This window comes from Drosophila bipectinata, chromosome 3R (genome assembly GCF_030179905.1).
Source record: "Drosophila bipectinata strain 14024-0381.07 chromosome 3R, DbipHiC1v2, whole genome shotgun sequence".
In the NCBI taxonomy this organism is placed as follows: domain Eukaryota; kingdom Metazoa; phylum Arthropoda; class Insecta; order Diptera; family Drosophilidae; genus Drosophila; species Drosophila bipectinata.
The window spans coordinates 8,510,194-8,530,888 of record NC_091739.1 but is presented as its reverse complement, the minus strand read 5'-3'; the positions used below and the strand labels follow the sequence as shown (position 1 = coordinate 8,530,888).

Genomic DNA, 20,695 nt, shown 5'->3' with positions numbered 1-20,695 from the left:
GTAAAAATTTTCCGGGAAAAAACTCGGACGGTATGAGATTCGGAACTCGAATTATTAATTACCCTAGTCCATGAATGTAAAAAGGGAGGATGCAGGATAGTACTCCATATGTCCATATGCTAGGAAATTATTTCGAAAATATTAATCTTGTTTTTATTGATTTGAGAATTTGTGTTAGTTCAAGTTTGAAGGACAGAATATGTCAGACTATATTCTTAGGGTATTTCGTACATGTCCAACGACATGCGCCCTCATTGGCAGTCGACACCGAACTCTACTTGGTCCTGCAAAGGCTAAATGCCTTTGGCGAAGCTTTTGTTTCTAATTTTGCACTTGTGCGGCCGATGTGGTCGCCAAAGCCTACGCAATGGGGCGCCCCCCTCTGCCACTTATCCCCCCGCAACCATTAGACCACACAGAGACATTTGCCGGTGGCCTGAGGCCTCCGACTTCACTTCGCTTTGTCCACACGGAGCACACCCGTAGCAGACCACATGATAAATAATCGATAAATTATGTGGACACATGTTTAATCTAGCATGAAATGGAATCATTTCCCTTCAATTTGTTGTTAGCCAGGCCAGCAAAACAACAAAGCAAGCGGAATCGGGGGGGAAAAAACACAACAGGCACTGCGATGAGCAGCGAACAGATGTGTCCTAGGTGCGTAGTGGAGGGCAGAACCTATTTAAATATAAATAATGATCAAATTATAAACGCCGGCGAGTGTCTGCTGGCCCCTGTCTGCTGACTAAACACGACGCTCCTGCGAGGGAATTGTTTGGTCTGCACTAAATTATTGCGTATACGCCATGTTAACGCGCTTGCCCAAGGCGCAGTGACAAGTGGCCGAGGCTTCAGACAGAATGGTTGCGGTCAGGACATCGGGATCTATCTGACGCTGAATGATTCATTCATCATTTGCTTAATTGCATGCCAAACAATACAATTACCCAAACGACAGCCTGAAATGTCTGCTGATGAACCTAAGCTTAGGTCCGCCACTATGCTCCTCTCAGGCACTGACTGCTGCCCGACCTCAGAAGTTCCTTAATTAATATTTTATTTCATTAGCAGATTGGTCATGAAATGACGTGTGTCATCACAGTAAGCTGTCAAAGTTTAAAGCGACTTCTCCAAGAGACAATTTTAGTTATACCGTTGAACATTCGAAATTGCCCAGGATCTCTAGTTAATTGGGCTTGTCAATGGAAACTGGAATTTAAATGATTCATCAAGCATCCTGCTGTTTGGAATTCCAGAATAGAACCACAATAATTTGATTTAAATAATGAATGTTAGGAATAACCATTTAACTATTAACAATCTGCTCAAAGCGAATTTAAGATAAATACATCATTAATCCCTTGCTTAAGAAACTAAATATATAACCTCCACAGACTCCCATGCATGATTATAAGACTCTGCATAAGCCTTCGTCCAATTTGTGTGCCTGGATGATGGTCCTGTGTCTCCCAACTATGCCCAAGTTGCCCCAATCCCAATTACAGTCGGGCACGCCTCCTCATTCCGTCTGTTGTTCGTCTTTGTCTTCGTCACAAAAGGATGAAAACACAAACAACGACACTGACAATGACTCTCTAGATATTCCATGGATACGATGCCTATACAATGCTGCCACTTGTTGTTGGCGTTGTTTGTTCCTCTCCCTACTTGGCTTAATGTAATTGAACTTTTTTTCTAATTGACACTTGTCACTGGCAAACCATTTAAAAAGCAACGCCAGCGAAAAAGAAATAAACTTAATTTTGACGCATTTACACATACATTTATTTCAATTTCCCTGCACAACAAAGGGAGCCCAAGTAGTCGCAGTGGCAACACAAGCCAAACAATGCCGACTCAACTACGACAACAAATAGTATATTGTATGCATGGCAACAGGGAAGGACACATTGGGATAACTATACAACACCCACCCGGGCGAAGGACGTACAGCGACTGAAGCAAGTCGTATTTTGTACTCAGTGTGAGTATTTTTTGTGGCACAATGGAAAGCCTTACGACAATGGCACACAAAACGTAACTCGGGCTGGCGAATTTATTGCACTGGCAAGGATGGGAAGTTGCTGGAGTGGTTGCAGTCACCACAAAAAAGGAAAAAGCTGCAGGAGTTTCTGTGGCGATAGGTAAAAAGCAGAGCACAGGCAAAACAGCAGGTGGACACCACTAAATACGAAAACCACGTGACAATGTTTTCCCCCCGTTTGGCGGCAGAATGAAGATGACGATGGGCGGTTGAGCAACAGACGTTTCAGCGGCGGGGCCATGAAATGTGGCTTGGCTGTCTTTCAATTTTAACCAGCAGCCAGGAGCATCCTTGCGTAGAATTCGCAGAAAGAAAACCGCACGGGAATGCATCAAGCTGTGAAGAGCAGGCAGCTGAGAGCAGAAGGCGAACGTTTTATTAATAGAAAACAGGGCGTATGCGTGATGTGCCGTAGTTGAACAACATGTGCGAAAAGAAAAACATCTCTTTTTAAATTTATTTAAAGGATAAATATTTTAAAAAATTATTTACCTTATACAATATCTTCATTTTTTAATTATTTTTCAAGCTGTGTTTAAATTCAAAATGTTTTAAAGCAAATTTAAAGAATTTACTCTCAAACACTTCGCTTACTAAAGCGACGACTTTATAAAAAACTCCAGCCTGGGAATAAGCACACATGGCGTATGCGCGTTATGCAGTGCACTTCGTTAAATCCAATAACAAGACAGACAGACAGGCGGCGCCCGCAATAACAAAAGCGGAAGCAACTAGAATAACACACAATCAACAGAGACGGTTAGACAGTATAGACCCTAAAAAAATAAAATAAAAAATATCTTGCATTTTTTCCTACATGAAAACTGAAGAGAATCGGGAACAACTGTCACCCAAAGATAATTGACAGTCGCTCGGATGAGAAAGCTGTTGGTACTACAGACTGCACTTGCGAAGATAAAGTCAGATTGAACCCGTTCAGACAGCTTTGCCTCCAGGTATACATTTAAGTACAAGCTGTGGTTATGGTTGGTTAAAAAATCAACAGAAAAATTTAACAAAAATGTATAAATCATCTACCAGAATATGGGAATCAAGAGTGGAAAGCCCGCAGCGACATGTGAACAAAATACAAGCCCGAACAAAAAGACAAACAGAACCTAGCCAAACCTCATGGATCACAACAGACACGTGCTGCCGTTTCGGGGTGAGTGGGTTGGTAATATTTTTCTTTCATTGCTCACGGACATCGTTAGCACAAATTGTTGTTTAGCAGTGGAGCCCAAAGGAAGCAGCCAATTCTGAGCTAACTCCGGGAGCCCAAATCAAAGGCAGTGGCCAAAATCAAGCAAAATGAAAGAGAATAGAAAAGAGCAGAATTTAAAATAAAAAGTCTAAGACCGATTAAATTAATGGCCCTTCTTAAATTATTGCATTATAGAGGTTTTTCATTTTAAAATTTCAAGTTGCTAATTGATTTTTGTGAGTCGGTATTTTTCAAAATCTTCAATATTTAAAAAAATAATATATTGAAGAAAATGCTAGTTACCTCGGTAAGACTCCACCTGAACGTGATACGGATATAAAGAGTTTTCCTGATTAAATTTTGTCTTCTGATTCCAGCCAAATCCTCTGGCAGACGTCCCGGTTCCTTTGGGCAATCCTGGTCGCCATTCAAGAAGCACCCTAATAAATCACATTCCGGCTTTAGGCAACGATCGCGACACGTTCGCGCTGCCACAAAGTTTATTAAACGTCTCCCGACTTTGGCAATAAGTTCGATTTGGAAGCTGGCTCGGGATTGCAATAAATTTGCTTTAATGTTCAATTTATGGGACACCATTTAATTAGTTTCAGTTGTTCGGCCGGGCAAATTGATGTTGACAGAGATTATTGGTGCGGGCACGTAGTGCAGCTAAAGGCAGCCTCCTTGTGCCTCCTAGCGTCCCGCCAATACCATTTGCCTTCCGCTAATGGGCCAAAGTTGACTGGCGGTCGGGGCTTATGTCTGGGGGCTCTTCCCCCAAAACAGCTTCCAGTTTATTTGTACGTGTCGTGGAACGACTTGTGCCCGACTATAACTTCCGCTTGGCGCCCATTGACCTCGTCAACATTTATCTAACGGTTAAATGCCAGGCACACACATGCACAGACACACTGACTCACACTCATAGCCAGAGTCAGAGTCAGAGTATTGTCTAAAAGTTTTTCCTTGCCAATTTATTTGTGTTTGGTAGTTTGGTAGCCAACCAACATTTGGCGAGCCTTGTGTTAGTTATGATTATGGCCGTGTTTATGGCACTGGCTGAAAAGCCTTTATCAAGATTAATTGCTGGAAAATTGTTATGCCCCAGCGACACTTTTGGCCTAATGTCTTTTCTTCTTCTCGACCCGATGTGTGTTGTGCTAGTTAAATATTTACCAGCATGTTGAATACTTGAACGGCTAAATAGTTTGGTCGAATCGATCGATAAGTACACACGCTCCTTCCACAGCTCCTTTCACATTATTCTAATGAAAAACCGCGTTGGGCTTATGGCTGTCCCCAGAGGGCAGATGTTGTAGTTTTCCGGTCAGCCGGGCGGGAGGAGTCTACCCTTAGAAACTCCCTTTGAGTTTTATTTGACAGAACTTCTTGAACCAACCACTGGCAAATGGGTATGTAAAAAAAACCTATTACAACATGCAAATAATAATTGCGCTATTAAAAGTTGCATATTAAATGCGACACGACTACAGAAACTTGCAACCACCCAACGGCAATGTGCTACGTGCAACATTCAGGTCCAAACAAGTAGCGGGAATGTGTAACGCTGACGCCCAGGCACATTTTGGGGTAGGGTCTTAAGTTGGAGCTAACTCTTTTCAGGTTAACCTGAAATATTAAATACACTTCCGACTATATATTTAAAATTTAGTTAATTCATGAAGGAAAATTTATATTTACGGACGTTTCTGAATGGAATATGCACAGCTTCGGCATTAAATTATGCTTGGGCATTAAATTTACAATATTCCATTGAAAGTAGGGGGATCCTTTCAAAGGACTTCCAAATGTATGCCGCATACCCGCCCATGCGAACCGCTTAAGTGTGCGGTGGTGTGCGTTGTGGCAAAACCTTGGCACATAAATTATTCATTGATTAGTAACAAATGCCATTAAACATGCACCCAAAGTGCTGCCTGCCCCGCTCAAATTCTGAGTTGCCGCCGGACGGGGTATGGGCTTTTGGCCATGGTAAGCGATTCAGAGCGGAGACACTTTAAACTGTCATTTGTTTGCTGACTGGGTGACTGGGAGCTTCGCCTGCGTTTTCCGGCCTGCATTTCTGGTTATTGCCCAATTGTCTGACTCCGATTGCGAGCCGATTCGGCACGCTGATGGCTCGCCTAAAAGCATGCTATAAATTTTTGCTGCCGCCATCAAAGAGTGCTAAACGGCTTACATGGGCCCGCCCACATCCACGGTCCCGCCCATCGAGTCCTATAGCCCAGTCCCATAACAGTTAATGCCATCGGAGGCCATGAAATTTTTTGTTCGCCCACTTTTGTGGCTCGCTCGCCCACCTACACTCGCGCATAACCGTGTGTATATGTTTTATATATAAAACACATATACGACTATGTATATATAGAGAAATTTTAATTTAAATGTTTTTGGCAGCCTTTTGGCCGCTTACCAATACACACATACGGGCGCGCGGCTTTTATGCGCTGATTTTGTGGGAGAAATAAAAGAGGGCTGAGGTTGGGAGCTGGCCGGGTGGCCGGGAGTTGAGCTTGATGAAAATCTGAAAATGGCCGGCAAAGCGAACATTTTTCAATGGCATTTCTCCTTTCATTTTTCCCCATTTTTCCTTTTTTTATTTTTTATTTTTTTAACCCACTAAATTTGTTTCCCGCTTATTTTTTGTTTCGCTTGCTCTAACAAAATTTTTCTGTAGGTGACCCTGAGCTGGGCGGAGGGTTGCGGCTGCGGTTTTGTTTTTTTTATTTAGTTCTTGTTGTTCTTGTACTTTATCCGGGCATAGACGGGCAAATGCCCATATACATACGTACATGCACATGTATGCCTATATGTATTAGAGGTATGCAGCTGCGCTCGGTGCGGCTTTTAATTTGCTTAATTTTGCGCTTAGCCGCAGCAGCTGGCAGAGGCTACTTTGAAAGCGAAAGGATAGAGGCGAGTGACAGGGGAGTAGATTCCGAGATTACGAAGGGGAGCTAACCCTATATTCCGCCCTGAGCCCTTCTCAGGCTGCGGCTAATGTGGCAACAGATGTTGGGGAATTCGGGTTTTTTGGTGTTGAATGAAATGAGTTACATGGGAATGACCTTGATTAATTATTTTAGGCACTCCTCCGATTTTATTGAATATGGGTAGAGTGTCCATGAATGGTTCAGTTCTAGAAATTGTCCTAAAATGAGTCCATTTTTCTGAGCTAAAGTCTCCTGTGCAGGAAACTGGCAGGAGAAGTTATGCCTCTAATGCTCTAACCATTTCCATATTTTGATATCATCGCTAACACACACAGGACCTGAAGCTTTTCCGCGCACACGTATATACAGGCTCATATATGCGACCGATCCAGGCAAGATTAGCGAGTGGCCGGGCACGCCTGAAAATTGATTTCATGAATATTTCAAAAGGTTTCACGCACACGCAAGTCGGTGGGAAAACGGCTGGGGACTGCTGATGGAAATGGGGTTCTGGCATGGGTAGATTTTGGATCTGCGGTGTCTGTGTATCAATTAACCAGTCCCTCTAACACTTTGTTGTGGTTGCCAGAAAATAAAAAAACAAAAACGGGTCAAAAAACTCACAGAAAGCCAAACAATAGGGAAAACACTAAAAGCAATAAGCATATTACTCATACGCCCCTTGCACATTCCGTACAAATGAAATTTCAATCAGGCCGCCATTTTAATTGACCGCCAATTTCGACAGTGGCCAAAAGTTTTTACTCAATTTTTTTCTATTTTGTGAATATAAAGAGAAATTGGTTTAGTTATTGACTTTATCACGTTTTGTGGTCGGCCAACTAGAGGCGAGGAGGCGTTTGGGCGTGTCAGGCCAAACAAAATGTAGCTGACCTTGCAAAAGGCCCTTCAGACAGCCAGATTCGGATACGTTCGCATGTTGAAAGTTGCCGGCGCAGCAAAGTCAGGTCTATATGCAAAAAAGCTGGAGCCAGAGAAAGGACAAGTTCATCGCACCAAAAGGACAAGTCCAGACAGCTCTAAGGCATATCCTTATCCATGTGTGTGTCCCTGTGAGTCGATTCGTGTGCCTGGATGTTCTTGTGGGTCCTGTGTGTTTGACTTTGGGCTTGCAGCCAAAACTGTTATCAGCCATTTTAATAATGGCCAGCTTAAAGTGTAGGACAAGAAAAATGTTTGCCAACAAAGGACCATGGCAGGGAAACGATTCAAATGGAAAGAAAGGCCCCAAGAAATTGTGAGAAAATCATTAAAAATTCCCAGGGCAGAGACATTGAGTTGGGGCCAGAGGCCAATATACCTGGCCCTAGACTTTCGTCGCATGCTGAGTATTTAGTCGAGGTCAAATTGATATGTCTGCCAGGACGAAAATGGGACAGACTGAGTGGGAGGATGAGACGAGACAAGAGGGAGATGAATGGCTGGCAATTGTCAGAGAACACACAGAGACAGGCGGCATTTGTCTGTAAGAAATAGTAAAGACACTTGAAAAAAACTAACTATATCCACAATCCCCAAATTTATTCTAAGAACAAAAAAAAAATAGTCTTTTAAATTTTAAAGAAAGAAAGAATTAAAATTAATCTAATTAATATATAAATCAGTATAATAATTTATGCTATAATCAGTATAAATTTTTCGCTCTACTTTAAAAGACTGCACTAGCAGTCATTTTAGCTGAAGATTGGACTTTTCTGGCTGATGACATCTTAATGCCACTCAAAAGCCAAAAGCAGTAAAAAATATGCTCAAATGATGCCTTGTATCTGGAATAAAATCATTCAAATCTTAATAAAAGAAAAGTCTTTGGCCCCATTATCATATTGCATAAGTTTTTCTCGACTTGCTGAAAAATATTAAAGAATTACCAACATACATACTATTTAAAAGTGTGACAAAAGAAGTCTGTAGAGACACGGCAATGTTGATGTTATATCAAGGAACTAAAAAAAGGCATAAAAATAAGCCGAGGGCAAAAGAAAAATAGACTCGGAGAAAGCACAGGGAATTTAATACCCCGAAATAAGTGTGGCGGAAAATTTATTTCATCAATTTGGCAGTAAATTGTTTAGAGCGTATTTTTACGGGAACAACAACAATGAGACGGTAAACAGCTTAACCCACACAGAACGCACGTATACAAACACAATGGCATTCAACAAAAGCAAAATAAATCGATAAATCTCAAAAATCTCTTTTTGTTTAGGCCAGGTCGGAACCAGGCGAAAGTAAACACAACAAACACAACCAGCGCTCAGCAGACAGACTTTAAAGAATCAAATGTTACGCATACGCAACGTATGCGGCAACAAGGGAGTAGAGAAAGAGAGGGATTGAGGATTGGAAAGAGATAGGGCGAGCTGAAGCCAGCTTACCCGCAGAGCTTTTGCCAGATAAACGGACCATGGACTGCAGCAGCCACAAGAGTTGTACGATTCCCGCCAACTACATGTGTAAATTACGACTGAGTGTGGGAGTCTCTGAGATCTGAGAGAAGGAAGGTCTGAGGGAGATAGAGAGACGCACACACTCGCTCGCAAAAGTGGCTAAAAGTGTACGTAAAAATGCATGATATATGGTAAATGTTTTGTGGCATTTTTGGCTTAGTTCTGCAGCGCCAAGCGCCATGAAGCCTTGGCTGTATCTCTGGCAGTATCTGTTACTCGTAGCAAGCATAATGCATACAAATTGTGGTATTTTCTGTGCCAGCTCGACTGCTTCATGCAAGAGTCCGCTGCGGTCTCTGGCATTTTCCGAGGGCATTGAACATGACATTTAACGATTGCCCATTGATAAGGGCGTGGCTTTTCTCGGAAGTAAGCTGCACTCCTGCATCTCTTGGGAGGATGAGTTTGGCTTTTAAAGACCAGGTGCGGAGAAAACAATTCTTCTGAGAAGAAGAAAATTTTAAGGAATAAAAGACTTCAATATTTAAATGAACAAGATGTACGCACATTGCACTTACTTGGCTCTTTTCTTAAGTAATTGCTTTTGGATTCTGCTGGCACATCATAAAGTTGAATGTAAATAAATCCAGCAAAGGGGAAACCACAGTCGATAATATTTTTTGTATTTTTGAGAGAGTTTGGGCTGAAGAGTTTAGTAATAGAAACCTAAACGCTAAAATTGAATTATCTGCCTTGACCAGAGCACAATTTAAAAATTACTCGCTCGGAAAATTCAATCAGCCTGGTGGACCAAGGAACAAGGATACCTTTCCTGTCCTCTCTCATACTCGTTTTTTTCAGCAGTTTCCCTGCTTCATGCGAAAGTAAATAAATAAAATAAAAACCCGAAAACAATTTGAGAAGGTGGTCCCAGTATAGAAAGTAAGGGAAGCCTGAACATCTTTAAAAGGCCGGCAAAGAAATGCCTAAGATGCTTAGTATTTTGGTTTCTTCTTTCATTTTTTTTTCTTTTTTTTTTTTTTTGGCTGCTCAGGCATGGAAAAAATTTACACAATTTAATGTGTTTTTTCTCGGTTGCTTACAAAGGCTTCGAGGAATTCCAGAGCTTACTCGTTGTGTGTGTTGACTCTGGCTTTAAGCTGCTCAACTGAAGCGCGAAACGACAATTTGCGCTTGTTGTTTATTCCCCATCTCCACTCTCCAGGACTCTTCTGCCGTCACTCCCCATTTCGGCCCCCTTCCCGACCTTCTTTTTGGGGTTTCTCCTCCGCATTAGCAGCGGTAAGCAGCCCGTGGAAAATCACTTGGCCGCCTAACTAAATAAACGATTTCCCCCCCGCCACCACGGTTAGCGGTGGACGGTCCAAGGTGGGTGTTGCTGTGGCTTTAAGCATAGACAAGCACCTGGAGAGCCTTGCATGTTTACAGTTTGTTAGTTTATTTTGCACTTGCTGGTGCCACGCCTTCGCCACGCACCGAAAACGGTGCCACTTGGACTTTAATAATGACCCGGCCAGGTAACAAGTCAAGGTTAAAATGCTGCTTGCTGCCAAAAATCTTTGCAGATTTGGGAACACGCTGAGGGTCGTTTAATTTCAGTAATCATGCACGGGAGTCCTTGGCGAGGACACCGACACCTATGAACTCTTGCCAGTACACCGACAGAAAAGTAACATTAATTTATGTCCAATCCATTGTCTAAAAGTTGTGTTCTGTTCATACGCTTTTCTCAGTGGGCGTTCATTTGCCGTACGGGAATCTCACAGACTTGCTTTTAAGCATCCTTAATCCGGCTTATTTCCACCGAAGTGGGAGAAAATGGCTACATGAAGGAGTTCCAGCTCTCATTATTTATACCCTGACATTGGATAGCTATAAGAAAGCATTTCCTGTTTGCCCTGCTCTGAGGCTAAATTTCAATTGGATTATTTATGGCAACAACCGCAGTTTGAGGCATTTGAGGGTATTCGGGCTTTCATCTCCCTGGAAAGAAGGTCTGTTGAACATTTTCACGTGTGTGACATACAAGCACAAACGAACACAAATTCATTACGGCAGCAACATCGAATAATGGCTTTGTCTGTAAGTAGCTTGTGATTGAATTGAGCCAGCCCCACAGGACCTCGAATCTGCTGCCTTGCTTCACCTGGCAATTGTTGTCCACGTGTGTGTTTTGTGTGCCCCAGTGTGTGTATGTGCAAGCGTGTGTGTCTGACAAGCCGAATGAAAAATGAAATCAAAGCATTTAAAGCGCGACATGCGCTGACAATGTAAACGACACCAACGCTGTGACTCTGGCTCTGACAGGATTCTACTCGCACCCAGCACCCAGCACCAAACACCGAGCACCCTTTATTCTCCTCGCCAAGTTGGATTAGCACGCCAGATCCTTTGGTTATTTATGTGTGTGTGCCCCATAAAAAACGAGCATAGATCCCCTCAGCCGCACACACTTGTACACCTACAGCCACTCGGGAAAACTGGGAATTGTACATACAACTCCGCACTCACACTGCCTCACTCGCCATGAAACCTTTTCAATTATTTCGCCGTGCAGTTTGCTTGGTTTTGGTTGTTGGTTTTGGGTTCGGAACCATATCCAGGTATATTTGCTTAGCTCAAGCAAACTCTAAACTTTTAAAATCTGGTAAACTGTGGAACTCTGCAACAATCTTTTATTTTCAATTATCTGACTCTGTCTTCTGAATTATGATCTATTGAAAGTATATTTTTTAATTAAAGTTATGCAACTTAAAGGTGTTCTGATTCAATGGAGTTCTTTTCCCAACCTCCGATTTTTTTTATAAAGAAGGTTCCAACTGAAAGTATCAATATCAATATTTTGTCTAGGTTTAGTAGTCTAATGGCCTTCCCAGAACAAGTGTGATTTGCCATTAGATATAGCAATTCATCATAAATTCATACATCCACCGCTCCATAGTTTCATATTCAGATCATGTCATTCCCGTGGCAATTGTCCCACATTCTGTGCAATTATCATTGTTGACATTAGAGGGATCCAATCTCATTCCCATTCCATCGGTTGTTCCGCTCATTACAGGGCAAGTGTGCGTGGCCTGTTAGCGCCTAAAAGCAATTCGTTGTAACTATTTTCAATGGGGCCCTAGCCATTAATGTCTCTTTGCGTAAACAATTTTAATTTGCCTCCGACTGCTGCAAGTTTTGCAACCGCATTCCCGTTCCAATTGCCGCCTTTTGTATTCGCAGCGGCAGTCGCAGTTGCAGTCTCATTTTCATTCGATGAGGTGACAAGCCCTGGGGTGGCTAGTCCGCCATCCAAAGGCACACAAGCTGGTGGCAAATTATGGTAAAACATACAGGGGGCGTGGTTTTGGGAGGCGGGGGCACACGAAACGAGAACTTGGCATGCAAGCCAGGCCATGTCATTGCAAAAAGCCAGGGGAACAGTCAGACACTCCTGGCATACCATTTGTCTATCCTGCACACTGAGATAAAGTCCACTGAGTTTAATAAATACTTTTTTAAGTGTGAATAAAAAATAAATATTTTGGCTACTTTAGTATCCTTTGAAGTCTTTTACCTTTTTCCAGTTACCTCCAATTTGGCTCAGTGCCTATCTGACTCCACCTTTATGCCCGTCGCTGTAAGTGTCTTTGGCGCAATGCAAGTGACAGTTTATGGCATGCAGGTATGGCATGCATTTTATTTGCTTTCGATTAGACCCAACTAGCTGTCTTGTCTGCTTCTGCAGTTTGTTTGCCATTTGTTTATGGCGACTAATTTCGTGTTAAGAAATTTGCAAACAACCCAGCCAGGACCTAGCCAGTATTCAGCTTATTCCCCGACCGACCGACCCCATTTGTCATGCCTGAATGGGCGTTGGTTTTCGAAAAGAGTGGAGCAGTCTAGACAAGGGTCGCACTTTCGTATGAGTCAGCCTGTCAGTGGCAGCTGTTCGTCCGTCTGTCAGAACGCCCTGAACTTGAATTTTAAATGCCCCAACCGCAAACAACATGTGTGTGTGTGGGGGATGGGCTGTCTGTGGTCATTAAATGTCAGCCGCAGACATGAAAAAAATCAAACGCAACCTATCCCACGGCACCACCGCATATTCCGCATTAATATGCCAAAAATGCTTCTTGGCTAAATGATGACAATAACTGTCAAATTCGACATTTCCTGAACATTATTTTAAGCCTCCGCGCATTTTAAAATATTTAATGCTCCAGGCAAAAGTTACGAAATAATTTAATCACCGAATGAAATGCATAAATATTTATTAAAATACCAAGCTTTCACGGTGTAGTCTTGCGTGTTATTTTAAAATACAATTTCAGCCAAGCTGCTAATTAGTTTATTTAATACGTCGTAAATCATTCTGAAAGGCCACGGATTTGAAAAACGCTATATTAACAAATTCCAGGACCTTCATGTATGATGATATTGTCACGTACACAGGGGTCCTACCCTGCGTATGAGCAACGAATCGGGGCCAAAGCCAAATAAACATAATTTTCTCCTTTTTTCCACTGCCGTTGCTGTTGCAGCTGCTGCTGCTGTTGATGCTGCTGGCCCATCAACAATCAAGCTAAAAGCCACGTTCAGGTAGAGTTCCCCTCTATTGACCGAAAGGATGAGCTGTGAGCCAGTATGTGTGTGCTTTTGTCGCATATGTAACCATGTTTGCCTGGCCAGATTAAAAATTATACTTTGTTTGCCCAACTGTCAGCAGAAAAACCAGGCACAACAACAACAAAACGGAGCGCCTAAAAAAACCGAGCTGAATAAAAAACTGGTGTAAAAACTTTTCTGGCCTACACACAGTGACAGTGACAACAAACCAAACAAAAGTTTGGCAACAAAACCGAGTTTCGTTGTTCTTACCTTGCCCCGAAAATGTGTGTCAGCTGATACATAAGAGCTATTCCAGCCATCCCAGCCACCCAACGCCCACCCACGCATCATAATAATTTTTTTTCGTCCTTTTCGTCAGCCATACTGTTGTTGGTAGCAATCAGCATTTTTCTTTATTTCTGGCCCGTTTTGCAAGCTGAAGTTTATTTTGTAAACATGCCACTAAAAGTTTTCCACTTTGCTCTAAAATACTCAAACCGAATGCCAACACCAGCGACAACGTGTCCCACTCATCCTCGGCCTCCCAAATGCCCTTTTTTTCCCTCCTCCTTGTGTTTGCTGTTTTTTAGTTAATTTAAAAAGTTTCTTTTTTTTGCAGCTCCTGCTTGGGCTTCTGTCGTTTCTCGTTTTTGATTTGCAGCAGTCAGAAAAATTGGTAAACGATTCGTCGAAACGTTGTACAGCACGAGACCCACACTAGCACGCTGGCACATGTTGCAGCGGTAGCCGTAGTTGTAGTTGCGGTAGCTGGAGTCCTGGGAAAACTGACATTTGCGCGCCTTGCTCTCCCTTCGACTGTATTTTTCCTTTTTCCATGGAATTGCTTTTACAGTTTTCTGTTCGTTTGCTTTGCTTTTGACTGCTGCTGCTCAAAATGTTTCTTTTATTTATGTGCTGTCACCGAAATTGAATTAGAAATCGTTTGCGGTGGCGGCCAGGCCGGAGGTCAAAATGAATCTTAGCTCAGTTTGCTCTGACTAACTTTATGTAACTAAAGTCTTAAAAATATGTCTTAAAGAGGATTCATAAATTTGTAGACTTGTCTTACAAAAGAAAAATCTTAACATTGAAAACAAAACTTCCTTTATCTCTCTTAACTGTTTTAGCTCTTTCTTTCTCACTTTAAATAGTCACGTTACATGGCCAAAATGAACCGCTTTGGTTACCAAAATTTTTGGAATAGCTCATTGTCCTTTCAATTTTCGCAGCAAAAGTCCTTTCTGGCAGACCCGTTAACTGCACTCGTGAAACTGCACGTTCGGCTTTAATTAGATTTCATTTGAGGCATGGCATCGTTGTCATCCTACGCTCCAAAGCCCAGTCCCCAGCTAGCCCTGAGTTTTTCCTTCCTGACAGTGGCCATGGCATCGACGTCCGTTTGACAACTGTGTTCCGTCCCTTTCTTCTACTCTGCATATATATACTCGTCTCACTCGGTGTTTGTCAGCGCAAAATTTTTGCGCTTTTTGCGTGAAAAATGATGGGAAATAATTTGCCAACGATGCTGTCCTTTGCCGGCGAGAAGGACCCTGAGTAAGTGGGTCGTGAACGTGCGTTTGACGTGGCCATTTGGCGCACCTTCACCGAGATGGAGGGAGAGATACGAAGATACGGGGGCATCCTGAGGGGAATGGTTTGTTTTCCTCGCTGCCATTTCTCTTTGTGTGTATTTAGGTGAAATTTATTTTACTAATTATTATGTAAGCGCCGGCGTTTGGAAGCTTCAAGCGCTCCACCGTCCAACGGCATCAAGTGTTAGTTAATGAAATTAAAGAGCTTCTAAAGTGGGCCACGCCCACATAAAATATTCCCTCTTGCTAGTGCTCGTTCTCGACTCCGTTCTCCTCCTTACCCCTTAATTTTCCCTTCATAATTTATGTGGCAGCTGTGTTCGAAACGTTTTAAACCGTAGCACAACATAAATGATCGATAATTTATACTCCCCAAATAAAGTTAACCTGGCCGAATGAAAACTGCACCTTTCCTCCCTCCCAGCGATATGATAATGTTCCGGTTTTAACTCAATTTCGCATACTGATGCCGGCGAATTCCCACTGGCCCAAAGTGGACAGCAAAATAAATTTTTACACACATCTACTGTGCACGAAATACTATATATAGTGGTATGTATATTTTTTATAGCTCTCTGGGGATAATCAGCGGAGGAGAGAGCAGAGCATCAGTAGCAAAGCTAATGTAAAGTCCAACGCAGACACATAAAAATGAGAATTTATGCATTTTTTTCGAGGCTGAGACCAGTGAGCCAGAACAGTCAGCCAAATAAAGTAGCCACCGAAGGGAACAGCCGGCCGGGCGCCTGGCAGGCGGTGGGTGTTCAGGTGCGTGGCTGAAGCAGGAGCCACAGAGGTGACACAGGTGACGCTTTTGTGGATTTGTGGCCAACATTGGCGTTTATTACAGAAGCGGAGAAACAGGAAATGCGCACATGTCGCTGAGGAAAAAACTGGCCACTGCCCATAATGAAGTTGTAAAAATTGCATAATTTTATTTCTTTCTTTTCCGTATTAATTTAAACATTTTTACCTCTCGCTGGGCAAAAGTTTTGTTCGTTTATGCAAACGACACATTCAGAAAAAAAATGGTTAACCACATTTTTAAATGTTTGGTCGGAAAAAATATGTACTCGACTTCAAACAATGGATTTAAATGTTCAATTAAGGGAAGCGTTGGGGGAAATGAATGGAAATGTTCAGGGACTTGAATTTCATTTAAGGATCAACTTGTAAAAATGTTTGCACGTTTTACATTCATAAAAAATAGTATTGGTAATGGATGTTATGGTGGGATACCTTCTTTTAAAACATAACCCATCAGTATATTTCCATTTTAATGTGTCTCCCTTAAAGTCGGGCCGTTTCCCTAATTAGCCAAATAAACCTTATCTCTCGGCAGACTTTTTCTCGACTTTGCCGCGTAAACGCTTTTTCTGAACAAAGTTGCAAATGGCTAATTAAAAATGTATAACTTTTGATGCATAATTAAATTTTATTTGTTCGTTACCTCAGACAAAAGAAGGCAACTCAAAATATACCCACATTTAAAGACCAACAAAATGTTTCTTCAAATTCGAGCAAACAAGGTGAGAATGAAAAATTGCAATTAAAAATTAAATGGACACAGAATAAATACACAAATGGAAAGGCAAATAATTGAAAATAAAAATGTACTGACAGTAAATACGAGGTCTTACCCAAGAAAACAATAAACGCGCCATATTTTAATAAATTATTCGCAATTATATTGCATTTGACACAAACCCAGTTAAAAAGACACTCCATTCAAAGGCCAGCGAATTTTTGAATGATTTAAATGAATAATATATAATATAGACGACACTCACCTGGTTTAAAACCATCGGCATGCTCGTGCGAATTTCCATTGGGAACGGCTCCCATGATTAGGCATACAATTAATGCCAATATCCTGGACATGGTTCTGTATCTGCTCCCGATTCGAATCCCGATGCAATAACTGTTGAGTTGGTTGTCTATGGCCGCACTGAGTGGAACCCACTAAGCCAACATTGAATATGCAAATGAATTGGGTTGGTTCTGCTCAAACATGGCTCAAATATGCAGGCTCGTTGCTCTAATTTTCTTTCTCAATGATTTGTTGGTTGGCTTTTTATCGCTTTTGCTTTTGCTTTCGTTGCGTTTTGCGTTTCACTCTCGTGTTTCTGTTTTTTTTTTTCACTTAATTAAAAACTTTTTCGCTGCACATAAATTCATTTTAATATTTACAAACATTTTTTGCCAGGCTCCTTGGCTGTGCGACGGCTGTTTGTACAAAACGCATAACCGTTAAGATGAATTTTTAATAGAATTTGACGAGGCTCGACTTTGGTCACCACTCGTATATACATATATATATATATATATATGTATGTTTGTTGGGGCACGGTTTGCTGCGTGTATGCTTGTTTATAAATATTTAAAATAAAACGCGCACGTGTTGCTCATTTTGCGCTCTTTGCTTGCCCGCTTTGCATTAAAAATGTAATTTCAAATCCTTTTCCTCATTCTGTAAGCTTAGCCAGGATGCTTCGCCATCAGACTGATAACTGAAATGAAACAGAACGAGAGAACAGTTCAACAGTTAGAGAGGGTCCATACATACATATACTATAATATCAGCGTTTCATGTGGTTAGTTGCGTTTTAATTAAAATTCTCGCATATTTCCCCTAATCCACTAAGCCAGTTGTGCCTTCGGTGGATTTATCACCGCTGCTCTGCCATAAATAAATGCTCATTAATTTGAAGGCCATTACATAATGCCGGGACACACACAGGGAACAACTTAATGCCAATCAATAATGATGGATTAGCCAGAGACACACACAGAAGGACATCCCTCTGTCTGTTCCGGTTTGGCAAATGAATAGCCCAAGTTTGGCCCAGAAGGGAATTAATTGCAAACGAAGAACAAACAAGACACTGCAAAAAAAATCCTGTTTTATAGAACACTACTTTATAAGCAGGAATCGTTAAGTTTTATCAGTGCATCACACACACACACAAAATCAGACCAATTAAAACGAAAAAAAATATCAAATGTCCATGACATTTCTAGTCCCACTGTCAATGGACTAATGTATGGCCACATTCTTGAGAAGAGGAAACCCTAAACCATCACATCGCCTCCATCTCCACCACCCACTTGCTAACTAACGGTAATTGACAAAAGAGTCATGAAAACTTTGACTTGAAAGTTGTTGCCACGTTTTTGTTTAACACGCAGCCAAACAAGCTGACAAACTTGTATGACAGCTAGTCAAGCGAACTTCTCCCGCGTCCCGGAAAAAAGGCACCAAAGGGCATGGAAGGAGGGGCCGGTGCCAACAGGAAGTGAGTGCAGGTGTGATGGGGTCAGGAGAGCACCAGGTAGTAACAGCAGTCACACACAAGCACCTTCACATCTACTCCCCCTGAGGAGGACCAGGAACTGCGCCAAGTTGTGTTACTTGAGCAAGTTTGCATTGGGTAATTAAGAGCTGTGCAAGTGTTTATTGAGAGATTGTCGGGGGCGAGTATCTCTACTTACGAGTATGTGTGGCCAGGGGGAAAAGTTTGGTTTTTCCACGCCGAGACGGCCGCAAAAAGGAATCAGGGGAATAAAGTTTTGCAGCTAAAAACGATTAAGTAAGACAGTAAACCATCTTCATTATAATTCTAGGACTAATCGCCAAAGAAATAAACGACGCTTTACTATGTATTAATCTATAGATTACGTTTAACCCACAAAGTTTAAGAATGCAAGCCTTTTTTTAAGACTTTTATTCATAAAGTAGAGGCCCTTTGATATGGATCTAGCCAGGTCATAACTTCTCCGGTTTTTTATCCTATTTGGCTCGACAAATTCCAAGTCACTTGGCTAGTCAGTGAACCCATTGGCCTAAGCCTATGGAAACAGTCAACAAATGGCACATTAGACACCACCACAGAAAAAGCTGGCAACCAAACAAAAACCATTGACAAAAACTCAGTCAATTATGCCTACAATATGCACACATTTCAAAACGATGCCAGCAACCTGAAACTGAAGCAACAAAAACACCAGCTGCAGTAAGGGCAACACGGATATTCCATAAAACTATAGCACTGTTAAACAATAAAAAAATAAGCAGAGACTGCTGGAGGGTAAAAAACATGAGAACAAAACCCAACCAAACCAAACAAAATGAAATGAATGAATGAAATAAATGGTGAAAGGGGGGGAGTCGGGTTAAAGAATGGAGTTAGTGTGAAGTGGGCTTTTTGCCAATAGCTATACAACTTTTTGCCTCTGAAATTATTTTAGTTGCGACTGATGAAAAAGTCCCATAGTTCCAATTATTTAATTTAAAAAGCCAGCTTCAAAAAATGTATTTATTTAGATTCGATGTGAAAATAGTTATTTTAAAATTAAATATTTTAAAAAATTCATGAAGAGTATTGCAACTTCGATGCTGTTGGGTTTTGCATTTTTCTTCGGTTCTTTTTCATTGCAAGTTACCTGGAAAAGCCTCGGGGCGCTTAGCGTATAAATTGAGCGCAGCAATTTCATTTAAATGTGCACAATAAACTTAGTTCATGACCCTCGAGCATTTGTGTGGCTGTCTCGTTCGGTGTTGTGTATCGTTTATGTCTGCACATCGTCTAAATTGTAAATCACATTAAATTTGCGAGCAACATGCATAATGCAGCCTGGGCTGGGCGAGCTGAAACCGAAGGCAAGAACGACAGTTACAGCAGGAACCGGAAGTGCAGCACAAACGTACCACACACACACACACATAAGTGATTTTTTGTGGGGCAATTGAAACGAAATGAATTGCGGTTGAAAAGTTGGCAGTCGGTGAACAAAGCAAAAGTCAGGAATATGAAATAAGGAAAGAAAGCAGCTCTCCACTCCCGCTGTGAAACTTGTGCGGGAAAAACTGTCGCGCGTTTAAATCGATAAGCAGAGGGGGAGCTGAAAGCTAAAAGCTGAAAGTATAAAGGTAATTTAGTCGCTGACATGCTTTTCAAACTGCCAAACGATTTCCATTTTCTACCAACTCGTATCGAGATTTTCTTCACTTGTTTTTACAGCATTGCATTTGATTTGCATTTCCTGCGCTACCTCTGCCTCCACCAGATAGTGGGTGTTCGTCTAAATCCGTCTGCATTTGTCAGGCTATTTGGCATTATTTGACAGCACGGAGAATGCAAAGTGATTGGCTAAATGGAAATTTATTTAGAGCAGATAGCGGAGAGGCGATGGAATATTAAATCGGCTGCGTCGTGGGCACTTCAATTAAATTCGCCCTTCAGCTCTCTTCCCACTGGCATAAAAATTTAAGCAATATTTTAAAAGCCTCTCTGCCGCCGGCTGCATATTTTATAGTTCATATTTACATCGGACGGATTCTGAGAGCAGCGGAAAATTTCGGGATGAGCTGGGGAAAGGATTGGCGTGAGTGGAGAGCTCCACTTTTGCACCTGCAACTGCAACAATTTCTCCAAGCCCTCGTTTTGGATGGGATGGTTTTTTTCGATTTTTTTTCAGCTTTTTTTGTTTGCCTGCCTCAATTTCCGGCAAACTGCCGACACGGCTTATCCGTCCCCAGCCCACTTCTGTTGCCTCCGGCCTGGACCATGCCCACTTTCATTTCGACTACACGCTCAAGTGAACTTTGCTAAATAATACAACAAATTGTGCAGTGGGGCCCGTAGTCGAGCACACTCAACGCAGAAAAAAATTTTAAACATTTTTGTTATATAAAATATATACATACTATATACCTTTTTATATATTTCAGTTTCTTGCATTTTTAATGGTGATGGGGGGAGACCGACCTAAATATTTGCTATGCTGTTAAATTACAACAGAAAAATACAAACTCAGCACAGAGTGTGAGAAATAAAAGGCAAAACTAAATCAACAAACGCCTCCAGGCC

The 20,695-nt window shown here is 41.8% G+C and overlaps 1 protein-coding gene across 1 annotated transcript in view; it reads right to left on the bottom strand.

The window, feature by feature from the left end:
• side-VI (sidestep VI) overlaps positions 1-20,695 on the bottom strand; it is a 75,192-nt gene that overhangs the window by 37,085 nt on the left and 17,412 nt on the right. Inside the window, exon 2 of the mRNA XM_017246725.3 lies at positions 16,616-17,335. Within this exon, the coding sequence (XP_017102214.2) occupies positions 16,616-16,706 (91 nt within the window). The 5' untranslated portion in view covers positions 16,707-17,335. The remainder of the gene's footprint in view (positions 1-16,615; positions 17,336-20,695) is intronic.